Source organism: Aspergillus viridinutans (assembly GCF_018404265.1).
Source record: "Aspergillus viridinutans IFM 47045 DNA, scaffold_1, whole genome shotgun sequence".
Lineage (NCBI taxonomy): Eukaryota > Fungi > Ascomycota > Eurotiomycetes > Eurotiales > Aspergillaceae > Aspergillus > Aspergillus viridinutans.
The window spans coordinates 4,122,806-4,146,070 of NW_025091217.1; the positions used below are offsets into that span (position 1 = coordinate 4,122,806).

Here is a 23,265-nt window from a genome sequence, read left to right on the forward strand (position 1 = left end):
TGATCAAAAATCTGATAACCAATGCGTCTGCCTTTTGCGAGAGACGCAGCATTTGAAACAGCTCTCTCAAAGTGCACATGCTCCAGGGGTATCTACTGGCTTTTCCAGAATTGAGAGCCAACCTTAATCGGTTAGGATATGATTATTAGGATCTACTAAGGAGCCACTATTACGACGTGGTGCTAGTTGCGAATAACTAACTTTACTGATGCGGTGCCTCATAAATCAGAATCAGAGCGCCAATAAATAGGAGTGCATCATCATCTTTGATGACATCCAACTGATACCATCGTAGACAACATCCACAAATCATTTAATCACTGCTGTATTGTACCTCTCTACTCTTTGCAAATGTAGAGAGATCTTTCATCTGATAAGGGGTGCTGGCTTGTCCCAGTCTCGTTGCAGGCTTGCAGCAGCCACATACTCAATAATGACGGCTCACAAATCTCCGCGCGTCCAGGATACGCTATTCTGATTCCTGAGGATCCAAACACGCTTGTTGTGGCTGTGTATCACATTCGCCAATAATAATGTCCTCTCCATAACGACGATATTTGGATCTGTCGACTAGATGAAAATCGCCAAGCAAAGGACAGTCCTGCCAAGTGTTTTCGCGTCTTGACAGAATCATCATGTCATCCCTTTTTTCGAATCTGCTTTGCCTGTGTACACCATCACTCCTTTCTGGGTACTGTGTTGCTCGCTGGTTGAACGAGCCTGCAAGCACCCTGTCACTCTTTTTACTCAATCGTTCAATTGACCGCATTCGTTCCTTTCCAGTCTGCTACCGCGACCCATTTATTTGACAGCTATTCTTGTCCAAAGCTTGTCCCTTCTAAGCCATCTTGTTGTAGTCTTGTTGGCGACTGGGGCTGAGCGCTGAGGTACGCGCCACATTTCGTCGACTGCGATCTCTAGCCACGAGTGGTCCACGTCAATATACAGTATGTCACTGCAAGATTCTTGACTTGTTTTTAAGCCGATGAAAGAACAGCCCTGTCAGAATTGTCTTTGTTCACCGTTGGGCACTGCTGTTTCCCCCCTGTCGTTTCGCATCTTGCATCCCGCTCTTCTTGAACCTCATCCTAATACTCTGACTACTGCAGTATCATTATCAATCTTTCCAGGATTCATTCCCTGCCTTCTAGAACAAGAACATCATGCGTAAGTCTGACCCTAATGTGTTGTGCCAAGCGCGTCTCGACTAATGCGTCTCGGCGCCCAGACATCTACCGCCGTCAAGCCAGGAATCTGGCCTGGTACGACCAGGAAGGCGAGCCATCCAACCATAATCCCTTCAAAAAGTTCAGAGCACGGCCGCGACGGTCCAATTCCTATCAGATGGAGAGCGGCCTCGCTCCCGTCCGCACGGCGGGGGAGGTGCGCACGTCGGAGGAAAGACGACGGCGGAGGGACATGACCGAGGGCCTGGCCGGTCCAGAGCACGCAGATACCTTCCCGCCAGAGTCGTCAGGACCGGACGGTCTTCATCGAACAGAAAGTGCAGAGAAATCGGAGCCCGAGCCATCGATGCGCAGCCATGACCCCATCAACGTCACCAACCAAGAGGGGCAGGATGAGATCCCGGAAGGAAAACCTCGGAAGAGGAAGACCTTTATGAGCGGCTATGGAAATCGGTCTGAAGATGGGGATGCCCCATCTTCGGTGGAGGAGGCGAAGGACGTACCTGACAAGCAAAAGTTCACCGCCGTTGGCCAGTTCAAAGCGACTATTCTTAACTCTTGGATGAACCTTCTCTTGATTGCCGCGCCAGTTGGAAGTGAGTTGCGGATCTGACGAGTCTGATTTCTCACTAACAATCTCAGTTGCACTGAATTACGTCGACGTCGATCCGGTGGCCGTCTTCGTGGTCAACTTCATTGCTATTATGTATGTATCCGTATCCCTCGTCCGGACTCGACTGACATATCCAGACCTCTTGCGGCCATGTTGAGTTATGCCACGGAAGAAATCGCCATGCGGTATGTATAGTTCCTGTTGTAGAGACCCAAGCTGACGTGTCCAGTACTGGCGAAACGATTGGTGGTCTGCTGAATGCATCATTCGGGTAGGTGTTCGCATCGCGGGGACGCCAGACACCAGACGGACTGACCATATATAGTAACGCGGTCGAGTTGATCGTCGCCATCATCGCTTTGGTCGATAAGCAGGTTGTCATTGTTCAAACGTCACTTATAGGCAGTATGCTGTCGAATCTGCTGCTGGTCATGGGCATGTGTTTCTTTTTCGGTGGCGTCAATCGTCTCGAGCAACACTTCAACCCGGTTGTCGCGCAGACAGCGGCTAGTCTTTTGGCACTGGCGGTGGCCAGTCTGATTATTCCCACCGCGTTCCACGCGTGGTCCGGCGGTGCGTCAATTCGGTCGAAGACTAAGGATGTTTACTGACGTTTGCAGCCGGAACTGTGGGTATCGCCCCGTTGTCACGAGGTAAGATTATGGCCATGCGCATGGGATCGTCGCTGACAGACAGCAGGCACCAGTATCATCTTGCTCTTCGTCTACGGATGCTACCTCTTCTTCCAGCTCAAGTCGCACACCGAGATCTACAACAGACCCAGCCCCAAGGTCGAGAAGCGACGCCAAAAGGTGTCCGAGGGGGCCGCCAGCCGCGGCCTGGCCCAGATCGGCAAGATGACGGCCACGATGGGCGGTCAGAACGCGCAGCAGATGCAACTACACGAGGAGGACGACGAGGAACAGCCTCAGCTCAGCATCTGGGTTGCCGTTCTGACGCTGACCATCTCCACCACCTTTGTCGCGTTGTGCGCTGAATTTATGGTAAGTTCAAGATAACCACGTGGTGTCAGGGCCAGACTGACGGTCCAGGTTGGGTCCATTGACGCTCTTACGGAACGCGGCGGCATCTCGAAGACATTCGTCGGGCTGATCCTGCTTCCTATCGTTGGTAACGCGGCCGAGCACGCCACGGCGGTGACGGTGGCATGCAAGGACAAGATGGATCTGGCGATTGGCGTGGCTGTGGGATCAAGCATGCAGATTGCTCTGCTGGTTCTGCCGTTGATTATTGTGATTGGATGGATTATGGGTATGCTCTCATTCCTTGGTCGGTGACTAACTCTGACCGTGACTGACTGGCAAAGGACTCGAGGATATGACCTTGTATTTCGATGCGTTCCAAGTGATCCTTCTCTTCGTCTCGGTGTTGCTGGTATGTTTGATCCCCTGTTTTATGATGACGCTAATTCCTTAGGTGAACTATCTCATTGCCGATGGCAAATCGCACTGGCTCGAGGGTGTGCTGCTGATGATGATGTATTTGATCATCGCCGTGGCTGCTTGGTATATATCCTCCAGTATTTGCATTGGCAGGACTTGGCTGACAGTATCTACAGGTTCTACCCTAACAAGACCGAGACAGCTGCTTAATATCATACGTTATACGGACTTGACTCATTCACATACGTTGGGAAGATACCCTTTTCATGTACTTGGAGCTCTGTTCAGATCTTTAGTTATGTTCAATCAAGTCGCCAATAATTAGTACTAAGAGAACCTCATGGTATAGGGCACAACTGTCGTAGTTCATCCACAAACCCGAGCCTCATAGATAAATGAAAACAATACACGAACTACAAGAACTCGAACATATTTCTCTAGCATATTAACTAGAACTGAACTAACACAGCGATAGCAATCGAATACACATCTACTTCAGCTGAGCTCAAATCCGTAGTATGACTGTAAATGACGGGTAAACATTAGGACCACACAGCCACAGCCACCAGGCACCAGGTACCCTTCCAGCCACCACTTCGACTGGGAGACTCCCTTCGCTTTGGCATCTATCCATTCTATCTACTTCTAAAACTCCATATCTACATAGTCAAATAGTCAAATAGTCTACTGGCTTACAGTCTCCGTACTATTAGCCGTCTACCCTAGACTCTAGGTAGTACTCTCATAATAGTAGCAGTATCTGGACAGATACAACGGTCTACCTTATCTCCCCCGAACCACCAGCCCCCATTCACCCATTGGTCCAGCTGAACCAGTCCACGAGACGTGGCGTAGCGCAGCGAATCAGATGATAGCGGTTATCACATCGTGGCTACCTACTTGCGGCCTCAATCTCGGGGAAATCGGAATGGACATGGACAGAATGGATTCAGATTGTGGTTGTGGTTGATATGGAGGCAGGGACTATGGTTCTATTGCTTGGGACTCAGCTCTCGCTGAGGGTTGACTGTAACCATACCAGGGGTTAGACTTATTAATCTGTGAAGTAAAGTAGGTAAGAGTTGCGACTGCGAGTAGGGTACGGATACTTCAAACTAAGGTACCCTGTACCTTATTCGGATGAATCCATTGGCTAACAAGCCGAGCAGGTGACCACCTGCGGATGAGGATGAGGATGAGGTTGTTGGGAGGCTGTCAGCCTCAGCTCCTGCGCGCTGTTTTGCCGAACTGAGAATAATTTTTCCTCCATTCACAGGTACAATAGCCGCTTATACACCACCCAGATATTAAATAATAAGAATAGAATTGAATAGCCGGCTGCGGGATCGGGCATTCTCCGATGATTCGCCGGGTATTTCCTATCGTACCTGGTAAGTACCTAGGGTAGATAATCCTAGTAGGCTATTTCCATGCTCACTTGCAAGTTGCAACTGTAGTAGCATGTGCTTTTCATTATCACAAGTGCGAGGTACTTGTGCGAAATCATAAGGTAAGGTAGGGATTAATGTGAACAGATTGCGGGGTTCATCGGTTCGCTTGTGCCTCGGGTGAGAAGGGCATGGGGGAGCAGAGAGCCAATCATGGACATCGGCTAAGCCCGAAGAGCGGCCACGGGATGATTGTCTTCCAAAAGTATGCCCGGTTAAAATCTGTGGACCTGCTGTAAGCGTAGGCTGTAGGCTCCTGGAGTTGCCGCCCGGTGCGGAGGAGCGCCCGACTGTCGGTCGGAGGGTGCATCCATCAACTGACACAGTTGTCTTGGATCCTTCTTTCCAAAACTGACTGCTTAGGAACACCCAGAAATTGAGGTAGTATCCAGCTGTAACCTTTAATCTCGTGACTGGTCAACAGTACCTTACTTTACGAGTACTTTGACTGACTGTGGACTACTCTCCCCGCGGGGAAGCCCAATGCAGGGGACCCAACTCAGGGCCCAGATTTTTGTTAGTCATGAAAAAGAACCCATCACACGCTCGACGAGTCGGACAGCTTCCCACGTCCCAGCAAGTCTCCAACCCATCCCGACGAGACGAAAATGAAGCCATCCTGAGGTAACGGGCAGGCTGAGGATACCCGAGGTTCTGCGGATGGGGGTAATGCGATTGTGGCCACTTCACTCGCCGGTTCCCCTCATTTTTGCGTTTGTTCGTGGTTCGCCTTCCTTGTGATATTGAAAGTAAAAAAAAAAAGAAAAAAATCAAAATCGAGTCAGACAGTGTTACCATAATTCAAGTGGTTCCTCGGAAGTAACCCCGTGTTGAATTCTCCGTGGGTGCCATCCACACCACAGGGCCACAATTACACAGCAGGCAGTAGTCGCAGCCATCTCAGACACAAGAGACCGATCGGCACGGGATGGACTGGGCATTGGGCAGACTTCTATTCCATATCACCAGAAAGAGAACCTGAAAGATATGATAGGTGAAGGCAACTGAAATAGGATAAATCATCCGTTTAGCTTGATCTGCTGAATAGATCTATCATCATAGCCAACAGCCACATGGACAGACAACTGGGGAATAGAATTAACCATTTTACCGTGTAACCGTGCTTAGCCAGTCGTACGGAAGATGACCGGACGGCTGGCCTGTTGTTAGGTAATATTACTCCATGCTGTTCCACCACACTGCTGGTAGCCGGCTTCTTCGGTCCGTCCTGGGTGTCCCGATATGTTCATTTGACATGGGATACGGAGGGATAATTGTGAGATGTGAGTAGGAAAGAAGGCAGCATGGACTGACTTTTAAATTCGTTAGAACATGTAGGATATTGAAGCATATTTTATTCTGGATCATCAGCTCCTGTCGGTCGGAGAGGCGAACTAATGCCCCCCGCGAAAAGAGGCGACTGGGCCTGTTCGCCGTCCCGATGGCTGGACTAGCCCGTATTGACGGTACGCCTCGAACCAGCTGTATTTCTTCACCATAGCTATGACTGAATTCAGGTAGATATATAACTGTTATACTATTATTCTAGAAAGCTACTGTATATTTAAATAAAAAGCATCAAAAGGTATACCGCCTACTGTTGAGGCTACGATGCAGTGCAGGCAGGATTCTCGGCTCTCGGGAAAGTAACAAGCTGGGGCGCTGCTGTCTCCGGATTAACAGCGCCCGCTTAAACCGCCAGGCTAAGACCAGCGTCGGGCCTCCGCAATTTGCTGAAATGCGGATGTTGTAACTTGTAACTTGCCAGTAGTAGTAGTAGGGTAGATAGCTGTTGATACTGTGGGAACTATCCGGGGACTGGCCGCTTTTTTACTTTTCTTTTCTTTCTTTCTTTTTTCCTTCTGTGTCGGAGGTCAGCGAAACGACACACATTCATCATCTGAATCATTTCCCTTCATCATCTCTTCTTGCTCTTCCTTTCCTCCACTCTCTTTCCCTCTCTCTTCTTCTTCTTCTCCACCTCTACCTACCGAGTATTATTATCCTCTTTTTCCTATACTCGCCGTGTCCTTCTGACGAACTCCTCCAATCCCGTCTCTCCCCGATTTCTTTCCTTTGTTTCCTCCTCACGTCGCGTTGCCGGTCCGGTGCCCCGATTTTCTGTCTGGCATTCCTGCTCCCCCACACTCCGCTTATTCCGTCCGTCGCCCAGGTTGAATGGTCGCTCCTCGCCTTCCTTGCTTCCAGCTTCGCTTCCTTGCCTGTCGCACTCTACACCTCTCCCGCCTTGACTCGTCTACCATAATTTAGCTTATCCCTATCCTGGTCGCACATCACTTCACTACGCCTGGTTGATCTAGTGACCGGTTTTCATCGTATTATTCGTGTTTCTATCCACAGTGCTGTGCACCGGAAGTTAGGTCCAAGGTAAGTCACAGTCGCCAGTTGACCATTTGGAAATCCAGATCCATGGCTAAGTTCATGCGATTCTTAGGCGGTCATCGGCTTATTTCGTCGTCATCCTCAGCCGAACCTTGGGCCACTTCGAAATTCTGGGACTTAACGCGAAGGCATAGACGCGGAAGACCCCGGTGTCAGCCACGCCTTTTCTTAACCTACGTCACCTCTCCTTTTACATCCACTCAACATGCGATCGAGTATAGCCTGCGCTCGGTGCCGACGGAGCAAGATCAAATGCGTCAATGCCGGTATTGACACCACCTGTCGTGCATGCGAGTCGTCCGGTCGAGAATGTGTATATCCAACCCCGGCCATCGGCGTCGGCGGTGGCGCGGCCAAACGAGACATTGCCGCCATGGCCGATGGGGAGGATCGCAACGGCGACTGGGATAGCCCCAAGCGACAGCGCTCCCGCAAGGCCGTCGGTGTGTCCTCGTCGGCGGCCAAAGATGCAGCCAAAGCCTCGCTGGAGGTGCTCGACTCGTCCGTGCTGACCGTCAAGGTCTGGGAGGCCGTCTTTGATCTTTTCCAGTCGCATTACGCCTTCATCCTGCCCTTTCTTCATCCCGCCTCCTTTCTCGGTCAGATTCGACAGCTCTCCGGGAGCACATCGTCCAGCAATGCCACCAACTCGGAAAACAACCGAGACGCCGCACAAAGTCCTCCCGCCCCCAAAGCCGAACCCAACCCCCTCATTCCTCTCGGAGTCCTCGCGCTCACGGCTCGATTCCATCCCCATCTGGTTGCCTACCATTCGCCCTCCTCCCCCGGCAACCCTTCGAACCCCCTCGTCGCATCCGAATTCTATGCGGCAGCGCTGCGCAGCCGGCTGGCCGGCGTCGATGGCGCCAGTCTGGCGATCCCCGATCTCACACGTGTCCAGGCGCTGCTGATGCTCGCACTCCACGAATGGGGCATGTGCCGCGGCAAGAGCGCCTGGCTATATGTCGGCATGGCGATCCGGCTGTCGCAGGCCATGGGGCTGCCGTTTGAGCTGGAGAATGAGCTCTTCTCTCGCGAGGGTCTCCGATCGCCAGCCCTCAAAGCCGAGGCGGAGCTCTTTGGCGTGCGGCGCGGTCCGGAACCGAAAGAGCAGACGTCCGACGATGTGATCGCTCAGGAGACGAAGCGACGGACCTTTTGGGCCTGCTTCATCCTCGACCGTTGTCTTAGCAGCGGGAAATATCGTCCCCGCATGATTCGGGTCAAGGAACTCGGCATTCAGCTGCCCAGCGACAACGCTTTTGCGTTTGGGGAGCGCGTGCGAACGTCGCGTCTGAACGAGCCGTCCGCCCGTCGCCCCCAGAGCTTCGGCTCGCAGGGTATGCAAATTCCCAGCATTCGTCAGAGTATCGGAGGCTTCAGCGATGACAAACTGCCCAACAATGTCCCGCCGGACAACAAGCCGTGGTCTCCGATCTCCCGGCGAAAGGACTCGAGCGAGGATGAGATCGACCGATGGGAGATTGGGGCCGAGGAGTCGGTGCTGAGCCGGGTGATTCGCATCGTTCGGATCTGGGGGAGTATCGCCAAGTGGTCTTGTGCCGGTGGACGAAGGTATGCGCAATCCCGTCGCATCGTTCATTCTCCTTCTGTGGCATCACCCCAAACTAACATCGATAGAACGGAACAACTCGCTCCATGGCATATCGACTCTAGGTTTTCGAAACTGCGGACGATGCTAGGCGAGTTCCAGGACGGTCTCTCGCGCAATCTGCAGTATTCACCCCGAAATACCGACACCCACATCATGTACAAGAACAAGCTGGCGTCCTACACTGTCATGCATGTGGTGTATTTTCTCTCCGTCATTGTCCTGCACCGCGCCTATATTCCCTTTCTTCCGGTCCGGTGCAACGAGCCAATCGGTCCCCTGGACGAGCCGCTGTTCCCCGGCGAGAGGTCAGGGGCGCCAGATGGATTCTGGAGGGACAGCGCACGTGAGCTGTTCCGGGCTGCCCGACAAATGCTAGACCTCGTGGTAACCTGCCAAGAGCGCGGTGTTCTTGTTGAAAATCCACTGGTTGGGTTTGCCATCTACAATGCGGCCTTTATCGGCGTCTACGCGGTACACTTTCCGCACATGGACCTGGAGGGATCGTTGAATCTCAGGCCCGGTGCCACTGATGGAACGCACGGGCAGGTGCAGACTGGCAAGGCTCTCGATATCTTGCGAGATATGCGGTCGCGCTTGAAGATGGCCAATGGATGGTTCCGCACGCTGAATCGACTGCACAGCTACTTTTCCAAGGTGAAGCGCGACTTCCGACGCCACTCCCGCCTGGACACTCTTGACCCCCATACCAACGGAATCCGCCCGGTACGGGAGGGCGGTGCTGGAGGAGGCCTCGAGGAGTTCAAGCTGCTCGAAAAGCTGTTCCTCGACTTTGGCAGCATCGACGACCGGCTGCCCGAGAACGCTGCCGACGATGACGGGGCCGACCGTGCGACCAACGTCAGTGATGCGGGCAGCAACGCAGTCCGCAGTGACCCTGGCGAGATGGCCGAGGCTACCCTCGACGGTGCCAGCGGCCGGCGCGAGTCATGGGTCCCCATCAACAGCCCTGGCCTCCCTTTGCCTGGACCGGATGCCGAGCGGCGGCCCAGCCTGCCGTTGCCTCCACGGGCCTTGCAGCCGCAGTCGCCGTATTCGCTCCCGTCGCTGCAGCACCACCCCGACGGTCCTCTCTACGGCACCTCCTCGCCGAGCCTCCCGTCTCTTGCTCCTTCTGCAGGGGCTCCCCCGCCACAGTATGGCCAAGCGCCGCCCTCGAATCGTCTCCAACCATTGAACTCGTGGCTCTCCCGCCAACAAGGCCCATACTCGCAGTCGCTGCCCCCGATCAACCAGGCGACCTCGCATGGCCTGCCACTGCTGCCCCCGCCGGGATCCGTCAACCACCCTGCGGCCTCGCCCCCGGTGACGGTGGACGGATTTGAAGGTGGTGTGTCAAACGCCATGTGGTCGACTAGCCTCGGCGGGGATGATGTCGTTGCATTTCTGGAGGGATGCGACTATGACCAGCTATCTAGCATGATGCCATCCGAGGTTGGCATTCCTGCTGGATGGTTGAGCACCGTGTGGAGTGAATTCTCCCGGTAGTTCCTTTATTTTCTTTTCTTTTTCTCTCTTATGCTCCTTGGTTGTACTATATTGTACGTCTCATGTACTGTATGATTATATGTCTTCTCTTGCGGATGGCGGATCACACTGGTGATCTAGCGTATGGACTGCGGGTATGCTTGGGTTTCGGGTAAAAGCCATGGTATGGCAATTGTGGTATTTCGCAACTGGCGCTCGGCAACTGGCGCAAGCGAGTTTTGGATTTCTTGTGAGCGCGGCGTTGGTCAGTTGGTAGCAGTTAATCTTGAACAATTTGTGACTACCTTTCAACAGAGTAATTAATCGCTATGCACTCACCAGCTGGCTCTATGAAATCCGTCATAAGGTGTCCATAATTAATATCAATCATCGTCGGGTCAGCGTTATTGCAACGACAGACCAAATATCCCACAACACTGACCATACGTTTACCCTGTTTCCTATAGTTCCATAGTTTTGTGTGCTGGTCATTGCTTACTTCCATTGCCAGCATTCTTATACAACTGTAACAAAGTGTAGAAACTACGCAGTTGCTGCTGATGACATCAACTCGGCAATCAACGTGCTGCATCTATAAAACTACCTCTCTACCTTTATTGTTGACCAAGCAGCGTATGACAGACAGTCCTGCATCGTCACGTGCTTGTGCATCTGTCACTGTCTGGCTGCAGTCTCATCAACTACCTCTGCAATGACAGTGATCTGTACCCATTCAATCCACCAGAAAGCTGAGTCTGCCCAAAATGCAAATCATCTGGCGAGACTCCGACTCCAACGCCGCCAACCCCTCAGGAGGCATCTACGAAGCCGCCGCCACCCGGGGTATCTTCAACAAGCGCCGCCCCCCCAAATATCCCCTCGCCATCCTCAAAGCAAGCTGCCAAGAGGACGTGGTTTCCAAACCCTCCGGATCGCAGGTGGTGCTCAGACAACACCTACCTCGAAGACAAGCACGACATTGTCCATATCCTCGAAGAAGGATTCCTCACTCTCCCGAGCGCCGACAGCTACGCATTCTGGTGCCCGATGACACCGACCCGCAAAAGAAAACCACCGGACATGGCGTTCAGCATGCAATCGGACCATTATTTCGCGGTGTACGCGGGCTGGAAGAACGAAGCGGACGACGAGAGGCGCCAGTCGTGGCTGCAGCTTGTCATGGACAAGATCAGATCACATGGGGTCGGGACGTATATAGGCGAGTCGGATTTTTCTGTGCGACCTGATCTCTACTGGGCGGAGGACAATGAGAGCCGATTGAAGGAGATTCGTCGGAGATGGGATCCTTATGGTCGGTTTTGCGGCTTTCCTTGAGCTGAGCGCGATGATAGCATGCAGAAAACATTACGGAAATCTCAAGACTGGAGCGTCGCCATGGCTACACTGCTTTCCCTGCATTAAGGACAACAGTGACTATATTAAAGAATCCTACGCGAGGTTGATATAAAGCTATAGAAGGCTTGAAGGTACTCACCTCATATAAGCTGTAGTGTTTTACTCAAGGACATGGATTCCATGTGAATATGGTTGCACAGTATAGGGGCTATATGCTAGCAGCGGAAAAAGCATTGCTATTGGTAGGTGGACGATGAATTCACTCGGGTTTGATGAATAATTGGACCAGGATGGATTTTGGATATTAGTACGTTGGCTTAGGGTTTAGTTTGTCGCGGACAGGCATTTGAGATAATTGATGCTTAGAGCAGGAGATATCGTGATTACCGACTAATTCTGTTGGAGACTGACTCAAATGTCCGGTCGTTGAATTAGGGTTAACTCACGCTTGGCTAAGATCAACACTCCAAGTAAAGCCACAGCCCATAGAATATACAAGAACCTCCATACAGTAATAGTTGTTGGTAATGCTTGACTGATATATTTAATCTCATTGGCAGTTACACCAGTCATGACATCAACCTCGTATTCCTTCTTGGCTTGAGTCATCCTCCAGCATATATATCACGTATCTCACCCAAAGCATCAAAACTCAACTCGCCATCTCCACATACATGTATATAAGTAAAATGCCCAAAGTAGCCATCGCAGGAGGCTCCAGCCCAACGCTGGGCGCATCCATTCTCGCCGCCCTCTCCACCACGCACAACTGGACCCCCGTCATCCTCTCTCGACAAACCAACAACCCCAAACCTTCACCCCCAGGCATCGAAACCCGCTACGTGGACTATACATCCCATACATCTCTCGTCGCCGCACTCAAAGACATCGACACAGTCCTCAGCGTCGTGCTCATTCCCGGCCCAGAATCCATCACCTACCAGCTCAACCTTCTCAACGCCGCGATAGAAGCAGGCTGTCGACGGTTCGCGCCGTCCGAGTTTGCCCTCTGCGAGCAGGCCCAGGCGCAGGTTGATTTGTTACAGTCGAAGAATGTCGTCTGGGAGGCGGTCAAGGGCAAGGTTGAAGAAGGGCTGATCGACGCGGCGCGCTTCCCGTGCGGCATGTTCATGAATTACCTGGGGATTGGGATCGGCGGCGAGAAAGAAAAAGAGGCACGGGCTGGGTTCGCCGAGGGTGCGTTCCTCGTGCACTTGGACGCTGAGCCGGCGTATGTGGTGCTTCCTGTGAGAGCGGACGGATCGGCGCCGTCCCTCACGTTGACGGATATTCGGGACGTGGGGAGATTTGTGGCTGCTGCGCTGGAGATGGAGGAATGGGGGGGAAGAGAGTTGGGGATGGCGGGTGATACCCTCGGGTTTGAGGAATTGATTAGGCTCTGTGAGAGGTATACCGGCAAGAAGGTCGAGGTGCGCCGGGTGACGATGCAGCGGCTGGAAGAAAGATTAAAGGCGATACCTGATGGAGATGTGCTCAAGCGGATGGACTGTCAGATAGCCATGGCTTGCGCGAGAGACGGGTCGGTGGTGCCGGGGGTGTTGAATGAGGTGTGCAACGTCCAGCCGGTCAAGGTGGAGGAATTCCTCCGTAAGTACTGGAGATAATAGCCAGAGAAGGGCAATCGTTCAATGGCCTTTTTCGCCTTTTCTGGCATTTCAATAAGCAAGTGTTCGTCTCTTGGATGCAGGTTAATCACCAGCTTTACAGGCTCAAAAATGCTTTCTGGCAATGAGGTAATGCAACGGCAACAATTGTAAGATCCTTCACGACGGCTGGTATAGAGAGGAGATAGGTCTCCAATTGACGGTCCAGGAAACACATGCTATAAGTGTTTATCAATGTTAGTTGCGTCCACAGTTACAAATTGTTTAGATTCTACTGGATGGTTATTAATGGACTTCTCGGGTTGCTCAGTCTTTCTGCCCGTCTTCTGCCTACGCTTAATCTGGTCGTTCCCATGCGCAGAAGTGGCCAACTGTCTGGTGAGCCCAACCGCATCGATCGACGAAGCGAAGCAATTGCCTGAGACTGAGGCAGGAGGCCTGGCACCACTGCAGGATTCGATGTGAGCGCAGTACAAACTAAGCACTGGCGGAGGTCCACCACCTAGAAATCTCAGCAATCAAGCATTAGCTGCAACGTCATGGTAGTTGAGAACCCAAAGGTATACTCACAGGATAAAGGCGACGATGACGATGACGATGACGATGATGATGGAAGAAGAAGGGAGAAAGAGGAAATAGGGGAAGAAAGCTGATATAAGCAACAGAATTGCTGACATTGCTCCTGCCTTACTTGAGTTAGATGAGAAGTCAATACTCGACATTTGTAAATGACGCATATCAGGAGTGACTCATGAAAGAGGAAGAATATAAAGTAGAGGGGCATAGTGTTTTGAATGACTAGATAAGAAAGTCTTACCAACCTAATACAGCAGACTCCTTCCTTCTCTCATGATTTCCCACTGTATACGTCTTGCAGGAGAACTTGATAGATCAGAGGTTTCTATAATGCTTACTATCTTGAACTTAGGTCTTGGGGACAGTTCGAGCCCTCAACTACATATAAAGGATTTAGCCCTTATATAATGCTCAGATTATATGATAGTATAAGGAGTAACAGGCGGAGATTCTGCCTATTAAGAGTGGTTTAAGCTATTACTGCACCACTGTTAACGGTGTGCTAAGAGATGCTGACTTCTGTGAAAAAGCTCTCTAGAACTTGTCATGAAACAGATAGAGTATAACTATGGCAATCAGACTAGCGACATCTCAGTCAGTTCACTTACCAGAACATGCAACACCAATAATAAGTAGTAATTTGCAAACAATAGACGAGAATAGCAACAAAAAAAGAAACGGATCAGAGAGGGGGGAGTACTCCACCCCCTCTCTGATCCGCCCAGGTCCTGCCCGTCTAAGAATATTCTAAGAATATTCGTCACCGGGCAACGAGCAGGGCCTGTCTCGAACCCGGACCAGCAGTGCAGTTGGGCTACTGCAGTTTAGCCCGCTGCACCACCAGTCCGGGTCAGTTGACAGTATGATATAATAGAGGGTCATCTGTTGTGAAGTCGGTGGCCTAAAAGGGAAGTGAATGGGCAGATGCCTGGGGGTTAAGGCATCGTTGGTGAGGCAGAGACAGGATCGCGACTGCCTTCGTTGCATCAGGTCTTTGGCTGGCAAGAGGTGGGTAGGACTCGTCAACTCCGACGCCGAACTGAAGAGTCGAACTGGCCAACAAGGTAGGCGCGCTATTAACGATATCTTGATGATGCTTTACGCTGAGCCTTCCTCTCTGTGGATTAGATGCCCTTTGTTCTGTTCTCGATTTCAGGCCAGACGGCTATAGACCTCTCATCTCATCTTTGACTTACAACGAGAATCCTACCCCCGACGTCTTACACCTTAACATACAATGGACACATCAACTCCGTCGAACGACCAGCACTCACTACTACTATCAACCATTTGGGTTATAACAATGGCACTCACCTATCTGGCTATCCATCGCCTGTTCGAGACATACTTGAGTGCAAGGGCAATGGGATCTCTTGATTATGCTGCAGTCATCGCGACTGCCGTGCGCGAGCTTGAAAATACGGATAAGAACTTAGACAGCTTGGAAGGAGGCCTTCTGGAAGTTAGACGACTTGTTATGCAGGCTCACGACAAGGTGGTGAGGTCTCCAGAGATAAGCAAGATGCAGGCATCTCAATGTAAGCGGGTGCTGGAGCTCGGACGGAAAATCATCCACTCTCATGATACGGTGCTTTCGATGTCTCCAGAGATAAGGGAGCTGCATGCGGCTCAATGTACTCTGACGCCGGAGCGACGCCAGACATTTGTTTGTGAAGAAGAGTCGCAGACTGCCGTTGGGGAGGACGGAAATCGTTATCGTCGGGAGCTTGAGGGGCAAAGATCGCTACAGGATTACGCAGGTGTTGGGCTCTAGCTGATGACAACAGAGACTTGTTATGCTAGAAACTTGCTTCTTCATGTGATTCAGTCAACAATGGAATATCATTCTCTCTGATATCTCTACATTGATCTGGACTCTGAGCCACCGTGTCCGAACTTGACAAAGTCGTTGACAGGAACTCCAATGCGCAGCAAGTCCGAAGGACCAGTCTAATATAAAAGCGACACCACACATCGCTGAATAATAGGTCCCATCCATGCTTCCTCAGTTCCTCTTCCAGCCTGCGAAAGATTTAGTACCCTTCCCTAGATCAATCACAGGGAGGCTTCATCCACGCTGTATCCAGCGGATTGCATCACACCCTGCCAGGACCAATGTCTGTAATAACCCTAATCCTCAGCTGCGGCGCAACTAAGCAAACCCTGCCATGGCACCGCAAGAATCTACATGAACTGTCACCGGAATGGAAGCATATATAAGATTCACTAGACCCACCAGCAAAGAACACCTCAACTGAAAGACAAGCTTCTTACGGCACGCACAAAGTCCCTTTCGACTAGCTCCACAAAAGTTGGGCCTCCATGGACCAGTATATCATCCGCAAACAGCAGATAATTCCACAAGACATACCCTCTTCAAATTACAGGACGCATATCGAACCAAAAATGGTCATGGTGTTATCGACCAGGCCTTCTGCGATCATGTTGGCGTAGTTAAAGACGGAGGTGGTCCCATCATAAGCTGCGTCCACGCAGACGAATTCTTCTAGGAGAGAAGTACAGTATCCGGTGTGGGTCTCAAGACGGATGCGCAGAGATGAAAGCTTCTGGTCATATCCATATCGGATCTCTAATTATCCCTCAAATTTATGATCTGATCGGCGTAGCTTATCGTTCCTTCAGTCTACAGAACCATAATGACAGCGGAGACAGGACAGCTCATTTTGGCTGAAAACCACTCGCCTAGTATGTGCAAATGATTCTTGCCAGTAATCCCAAGGCTGAACTGCTGGTTCTATTATGAGTACCTTTATCATGGCGCAGGCTGCCGAATCAACTAAGCTGAAGGACATAGAATGATATCTCATCCTTTGTCCGCTCAAACTTTGTATAATGCACGTAGGCTCAGAAGGATACTTAGTGATAAAGCACCTGTGAATGATAGTGTACCTTTAACCCGAACGATGAAGAAAAAGCTATACAGAATCTTCCGGCATGCACCTCAGAATGCACCATCCACCGACGACTAATCGCCCAGCCCTGACCCTACGACGACTAATCGACGCAGTGAAAGGGCACACGATCAAGAGAAATGTATCCTGCTTTATTCAAAATTCCTTTCTCTGCAAAGAAAGAAGCCAAAGACAAACACAGCTGAAATACAACACCACTACCTTACTTCTTGGATGGTTTTCCCTTTCGTCTTCTAGCCACTTGGACATCAGACGCTTGGATATCTCTCCTCCCTCTGAGACAAGAAAAGGGATAAGAGATCGCCAAGATGGTCTACTTTCCCTCTGAGGTCGTCGACATCATCATGTCTCATGTCGATCCCGAAGACTTCTATACGCTCCTCCAGTGTGCGCTGGTCAATCGTCAGTGGTCCAGATCGGCTCTTCGCGCTTTGTACCGGTAGGTGTTCATCGAGACAGGAGATTACCGGCGGTTGCTAACAGGAATAGCTCTGAGGCTCTCTTCCCGGGTGTCCACAGAGCGTCTGCATACGAACACTCCAGGATCGTAAGGACGCATAGTAGCAGGATAGCTGGGTCGTATGCTGACGGGGCCATAGTCCATAAGACCAAATGCATGGTCCAAATTTTGGTGGACTCTGATCTTGTCTGCTTTCACCTTTGAGACTTATCTCCCCTACGCCGAATTCCTTCACACGCTCGACTTGTGCGACCTTGCGCTTTTGATTCATCTCGACAAAGGTTTTGCCGAGTAAGTGGCGTATGCTCGGTCTTGCTCAAGCGATCGCTGCTAATATTGGAGTAGCCAGGTGCGGTATGGTCGATTCGCATTCGATCTCAAAATCATCTGCCTTGAAAACTATTGCAACATCTGTGCTGCCGTCGGTTGGGGTAAGTGTTCGATGACAGTCGATGTGACCGTAGGTGCTGACCGATCCAAGTCATTTTAGCGGTAAACTCTGGAATCACCAGCTTGGTCTGTGACAGTTGCCCCGAGACTTGGGATAATGAGGAGGAAAGAGACCGTTATCTTGGGGTGTCTTCGTCCGTTCTCGACTGGTGGGCTCCTCGTCTGATCCGTCTCGAGACTCTCTGGTACAATATGGGAAAGCATCTGCACGTGGACAATGCACGCAGTATCGCACGCCATTGCCCCCGGTTCAGGAACCTGATCGTGTGGGAATGGATGGAATCCACCATCAGTAGTGCCAGATTCGCCCTCGATGATTCCGACAGTGATACAGAAGAGGAAGAGACGTCGGCTGGAGATTTCCTCATGGCTCTGCGGCGCAATACCTTGGAACGGTTCGAAATCTCTCGTGATGCGCACTTCAAGCCCTCCATGGTCACCGGCCTGATTGCTCATTCGCAATCCATGCGTGAGTTGAGATTGCCCAAGTTCCGTTCGGAGCTGGTGGTCAAACTCATGCAATCGAATCCCTTGCAGTCCCTGGAAGCCATCCACTTTTTCCTCGGTTACGAAAAATGCGCTGAGCTAGCTCAGCCGTTCGGAAAGTGGCTCGGTGCATGCAGATCCCTGCGTCGGATCGAGACTTGGCTCTACCATGATGAACTCTTGATGCTAGCGAATGCCCTCAATCACGGCCTCGTCTCCTTGGAAGTTCTCGTCGTCCAGCAAAACTACGAAGATAACCCCAAGATCATCGACGCCTTCTACCGCGGCATCTCGCGCCAGCGCAACATGCAGGAGCTGACCCTCAACACAGAGATGACGAGCGATAAGAGTCTATTCATGTGGTGCCTCTTCCCGCTGAAGAAGCTGCGCAAACTCAATCTCCGGAGAATGTCGGCCCAGCTTACGTTGCCCGACATTAGAGCTCTTACCTCCAGCTTCCCCGACCTCACCTGGCTGGGCCTGTACGTGACTCCAGTCCTCGACGAAATCTGGGACTACATCGTCGCGCCCAAGCTCCGCTACCTCCACTTGGTCGGCATTGGTGTCTTGCACGCTCAACCAGTGCTTGATTACATTCATCGTCTGGGCGAGCAGAACAGGGGATTCATCCTGAAGCTCAAGTTCAGCACCTTTGCTGAACTTTACACCACTGTCTCGGACGCGGACCATCGCGCCATTGCGTACGCGCTGTTCAGCCATCTGGACGGTCGTCTCCTGCCGTACAGAGAAATGCTCTAACGAGATCATTGGTCTGGTGATTAGCCTTGTCGGGTTGGACATACGGTTGGATCAGAATCATCAAACATAGCAGACTGGTTTCTTTCGACTGTCATTTGTCATGTCATTTCAGGATTGATGCTGGATGATCTTGGTGGAACAATGCAGGATGTTTGAGCATAGGTGCTTCATAACATAATTAGGAATCCAGAATCCAGTCACCGTCTTCTTGCTATCATTTGTAATGCGTAGGTTTATCGGTCCCTCGGACCTCAACAGTGAAGCACAACCCCGACGTATCAGAAGAGAAAACCATCTCAACAAACACAGCAAACAAACCAAACGCAAAACAAACAGTCAAAGCGCAAAATGAGGACGCCACCATTTCTCCAATCCACCAATCACCACCGCCAATTGCTGTACACATCTTTTGTACTGTTTGTTCACGGTTTCACTCTTTCCCAAGAGAAGATGCAATAAGAAGGGGCTGCAAACGGAGGGAGCCCGAAGGCCGTCAAAATGTTTTCTTCTCTCATGAGCATGCATTTATGAAAATCTTGAGATCTGAGCCAAGTGCAAATGGTAATTTGATGATATGCTCTCTCACGACCCTGGTCTCGCATATAGTCCGGCTGAGTCGCTGCTGAACCCGTTCCCCTATGTTTGGGCGTGGATTGCTTCGTTTTGGACGAGGGAGGGGGTTGAGTCAGTCATGCAGTGTGAGAGGAATACATCTGTGTCTGAATCTCGGCCGGGGGAAAAATAACGCTTGGTCGGAGGTTGACACCCGGAGCGATGGTAAGTTTCTTTGTGGGATGTCAGATTTGACTGGCTATCAAATCAATGATAGACTGACACTGTTGATGCAGATAATGCGTGAATTTCTGCGATACTGCTGTGAGGGGTAGAAAGACCAACCGCGATATCCTATCGGCTTAGACTTAGAAGGCGAAAAGAGGAGGCGCATGACGATGCGCATAGCCGTATGTGGAACTGGGAGTCAAGCAACGACCGAAGGGATTCAATTACACATAGTATATACCCTTGACTTCATGAACTCATATTCCAATCAACACACCCAATATATACACATACAAGAGCGACAATGAAATCCCGTCGGTGAGACTACAAGACACCCCTCTGCAACTTGGATAATCTCTTGCCCAATTGGTCCCTCGCCTCCTGGCACATCTTGGGAATATCTGCGTTGGCAATAATACCATTCCGGTAATTGATCGCCTCTTCAATCTTCTTAAAGTCATCATTAACGCCTTCGGCCAACCACTCGTAGCTGTTCCCGATAAACCTGCTGCTCTGTACCAGCCACTGAGACCGCTCACGGCGACTGGTATCATAAGCAGCAAGGACAGCTTCGAGGTCCTTGTGAGTCTGCACCCGTTCGTCCTCCAGCAGCGCAGCCAGCACGGCCGTATCCTCGATGCAGAATCCGGCTCCGGCACCGTGGTGCGGCGATGTGGCGTGTGCGGCGTCACCGGAGATACAGATGCGGTCTTTGTAAAAGGTAGGGACTGGGTGGTCGCCTAGATCGAAGATTGCCCACTGTCTGGGTCAGCAACCGTGATGCAATTCCATACAGTGAACATACCACACTGAGCTTCTCCTCGGTCAGTTTCAAAAGGTTGATGACGTTTGGCCCGTAGCCTGCAAAGTCCCGGAGAGCTTCGTCGCGCGTACCCTGCCTGGTCAGCCGGGGGTAGTCGGTCCATTCGTCGGGCGTGGTGTGGAAGGCAACGATGTTGAGAGTCTTGCCTTGGTTAACCGGGAACGTCAATACATGGCCGCCGGGGCCCATCTGGAACCGGTCAGTTAACAGACAAGAATAGAGGATGAACTACTGACATGCATGCACGAGTTAGAGGCCAGTTCTTCCCCAATAGCTTCAATAGCCTTTTCCATCGGCACCAGGCCCCGATAGGCATACTTGTGCGTGTACGAAGGGTTCGCGGACGGATGGTCATCACCCACGATGATGCGCCGCACCTGGGATTTGATCCCATCGCAGCCGATCACCACATCGGTCACATCCTCGGATCCATCCGCGAACTTCATGACGAGCTTGCCATCCGCACGCTCAGTGATATGCTCTAAGCGCTTGTTGAACCGCGAGATCTCACGCGGGACCAACTTGATCAACTCGTCCAGGAAATGCGCGCGATGGACACCGGTCTGGCCAAGGCTGTTGGAGATGGTGAATGCGATTTCCTGTCGACTCGAGTTCTTCGCAGTCGTCGATGTGCCTTTATTGTAGCCGTCCAGGTAGTCGAACCAGACTTTCTGTTTTGAGGGCCATAGGTTCCGCGTGCAGACTCTCTCGAAAGCCTCGTAGATGCCCCGGTGGCAGACTTTCATGGCCTCCACTGCATTCGGACTGAAGGAGACGCCTGCGCCTACCTCGCCGAATGCTGGGGCTTGCTCGTAGATCGTCACTGGGATTTGACGGTGGTAGAGGGCGATGGCCAGAGTCACGCCGGCAATCCCACCGCCAACAACGGCAACGTGGAAGTTCTTCTTGGGGTTCATTTGCACGGTTTTATCCGAATGGTGAGATACCGATGAAGATATTACGTGAGATGGCGAGGGTCAGTTGAAAATGTCGCTTTAACGAGGGGAGCGACTACACGCAAGGCAACCATTTCAATCATGAACAATCATACCGGTGACCCTCTACGGTTTTAACATTTTGAATTGCGCGGACTGGTGAGTCGGATCTGGAGGAGGCGTATCGGCTGGGCCTCAGGCCCTATCGGATAACGAAGAGACCCACCCCATGGGGCATCGGACATCCTCCTTTTGTTAACGGTGGGCCGCTAAGTGCGTAGAGAGCAACTTATTCGGCGTCGCTTCAAATCAGGCTCTGGCCGGAAGAAGATTAAGCTTCTGTATCATTACTATCATTTCGCAAATGTCGACTGTGGTCATGTTGTCATGTCCAATCTTTGAATCTATAGATCCGGGGGATTTGCGAGATCCGAAGTGGGTACGGGATTGTCACTTTGAGATTGATGACTGATGGTCGACAACGACACCGACTGATTACTACTTCTGATTCGAATGTCTCGTCGCGCATCGTTCAGCTGAGATGAATTGAACTTTGTTAGTTTGTACAGTTTAATGTATACTGCACATTGTGCATTGCCCTCGGAACGTATCCGACCCCTTCCATAGCCTAGGAGCCAAACGTTTCTATTGACATTGTACGCCTTCTGGGTAGATATGGCCTATTTGATCGACTCATCTGGAGAATCTCTCGCAACAACACAGAGCTATTGAGAGAAATAATATCTTCACAAGACGCCGATGACCTCATGCGAAGCAGATTGCAGCGGGGCAGTGAGGATATAGACATGTGGATTGTGGAGACCTATGAGCATGTTCAACAGGTTCATAGTTGTCACCTAGCATAGCTTCTTCAATTCAGCTACTACCTGAGGGGCCTGCCTTGATCATACGACCTGGTACCTCTCTAAAGATTTCTCCTTATGCTGACCGGAAAGCTTCAAGATTGGGTAAATTCTTTACGTCCTACAAAATAAATATGATCCAATCACAATACTTTGTCTTGCTGCATCACACCAAAAGCGGCAATTGGGCTAGTTGCAGTCTACTAGGTAATCTTAGTGAGGTACCCACGAATTAGACTAGGTACTGGTCAAAGGCGGCAGGAGTCGCGCAGTAATATTATTACGCATGGTCAGGACTGTCGGACCTGGAGTTGGGTTGGGCGATATCCTTWAAAACAATGTTAGAGAGGTTAACCTCAAGGTTGAAAGAGCGATATCTAGTCTAAACAGAGTCTGCAGAGATCAACTGCTCACGTATTGTTGAGAGTTGGGAATAGAATTTGAGGCCGAAAAGGCTAGGTAGGCAAGCTAGGAAGAGCTTCAAGCTGCATAACCAACTGTGTCACCTGTGACCTGCGGTTGCTTTGCGGCATTATTACTATCGGATAATCGGCCCATCTTCGTCCTGGTCCTGGTGACTCAAGATGGCTTGTATCAGATATACAGATTATATACATCTGTTCCCTTTACCTTCTCTTAAGAATTTCTTGACATCTAGTCGCTTACCTGGTTTCCTAGGTTGTAGGTACGGTAGATATCAAGTCTACCTTCACTTGCTCATAGTGAACCACACTATGGGGTAAGGCACCTCCAGTCCTCCAGCTATGTAGGTAGTTGGTTTGGAACTAAGAACAATAGAATACACCCTTGCTGAGGGGTACATATGCACCTGATTGGAACTAGAAACTGCACACGTTCTTCTAGATTAATAGGTATTGTCAGACCACATACACAAGCCTGGTTCCCTAAGCGAAGTACTCCATCGTCGTAATTCGTAAACTATTGAAAAGTAAACCATAGTCTACGGACGGGAGTACGTAGGGCCAAAGAAGTAACGGGAATACGGCAACTGGAATTTCGCTCAAGGACGAATTGGGCATCGACGCCCCTCCTCCAGTCCACACC

The 23,265-nt window shown here is 51.1% G+C and overlaps 7 protein-coding genes across 7 annotated transcripts; 6 read left to right on the forward strand and 1 right to left on the reverse strand.

Annotated features, from left to right (window-relative positions):
* Positions 1-1,163: 1,163 nt before the first annotated feature.
* On the forward strand, positions 1,164-3,413 carry Aspvir_001162 (hydrogen/calcium exchanger domain-containing protein; the record flags this gene model as incomplete). The annotated part of the gene is made up of 12 exons (XM_043266290.1): positions 1,164-1,167; positions 1,229-1,783; positions 1,830-1,893; positions 1,938-1,985; positions 2,030-2,071; positions 2,126-2,373; positions 2,421-2,453; positions 2,500-2,804; positions 2,853-3,072; positions 3,128-3,195; positions 3,238-3,326; positions 3,380-3,413. 12 exons carry the CDS (start codon positions 1,164-1,166, stop codon positions 3,411-3,413), a joined length of 1,710 nt encoding a protein of 569 aa, XP_043122225.1.
* A 3,846-nt stretch (positions 3,414-7,259) lies between these two features.
* On the forward strand, positions 7,260-10,175 carry Aspvir_001163 (putative C6 transcription factor; the record flags this gene model as incomplete). Its single annotated transcript, XM_043266291.1, has 1 exon — positions 7,260-10,175. The coding sequence occupies one exon, from the start codon at positions 7,260-7,262 to the stop codon at positions 10,173-10,175; it is 2,916 nt and encodes a 971-aa protein (XP_043122226.1).
* Positions 10,176-10,866: 691 nt separating this feature from the next.
* On the forward strand, positions 10,867-11,489 carry Aspvir_001164 (uncharacterized protein; the record flags this gene model as incomplete). The annotated part of the gene is made up of 2 exons (XM_043266292.1): positions 10,867-10,872; positions 10,938-11,489. 2 exons carry the CDS (start codon positions 10,867-10,869, stop codon positions 11,487-11,489), a joined length of 558 nt encoding a protein of 185 aa, XP_043122227.1.
* A 710-nt stretch (positions 11,490-12,199) lies between these two features.
* On the forward strand, positions 12,200-13,135 carry Aspvir_001165 (aromatic alcohol reductase; the record flags this gene model as incomplete). Its single annotated transcript, XM_043266293.1, has 1 exon — positions 12,200-13,135. The coding sequence occupies one exon, from the start codon at positions 12,200-12,202 to the stop codon at positions 13,133-13,135; it is 936 nt and encodes a 311-aa protein (XP_043122228.1).
* A 1,879-nt stretch (positions 13,136-15,014) lies between these two features.
* Positions 15,015-15,485, forward strand: Aspvir_001166 (uncharacterized protein; the record flags this gene model as incomplete). Its single annotated transcript, XM_043266294.1, has 1 exon — positions 15,015-15,485. One exon carries the CDS (start codon positions 15,015-15,017, stop codon positions 15,483-15,485), a length of 471 nt encoding a protein of 156 aa, XP_043122229.1.
* Positions 15,486-16,952: 1,467 nt separating this feature from the next.
* Positions 16,953-18,799, forward strand: Aspvir_001167 (uncharacterized protein; the record flags this gene model as incomplete). The annotated part of the gene is made up of 5 exons (XM_043266295.1): positions 16,953-17,083; positions 17,134-17,191; positions 17,244-17,395; positions 17,450-17,535; positions 17,586-18,799. 5 exons carry the CDS (start codon positions 16,953-16,955, stop codon positions 18,797-18,799), a joined length of 1,641 nt encoding a protein of 546 aa, XP_043122230.1.
* A 1,104-nt stretch (positions 18,800-19,903) lies between these two features.
* Aspvir_001168 (FAD-dependent oxidoreductase) lies at positions 19,904-21,319 on the reverse strand (the record flags this gene model as incomplete). The annotated part of the gene is made up of 3 exons (XM_043266296.1): positions 19,904-20,338; positions 20,385-20,591; positions 20,639-21,319. The coding sequence occupies 3 exons, from the start codon at positions 21,317-21,319 to the stop codon at positions 19,904-19,906; spliced, it is 1,323 nt and encodes a 440-aa protein (XP_043122231.1).
* Between the last annotated feature and the right edge of the window lie 1,946 nt (positions 21,320-23,265).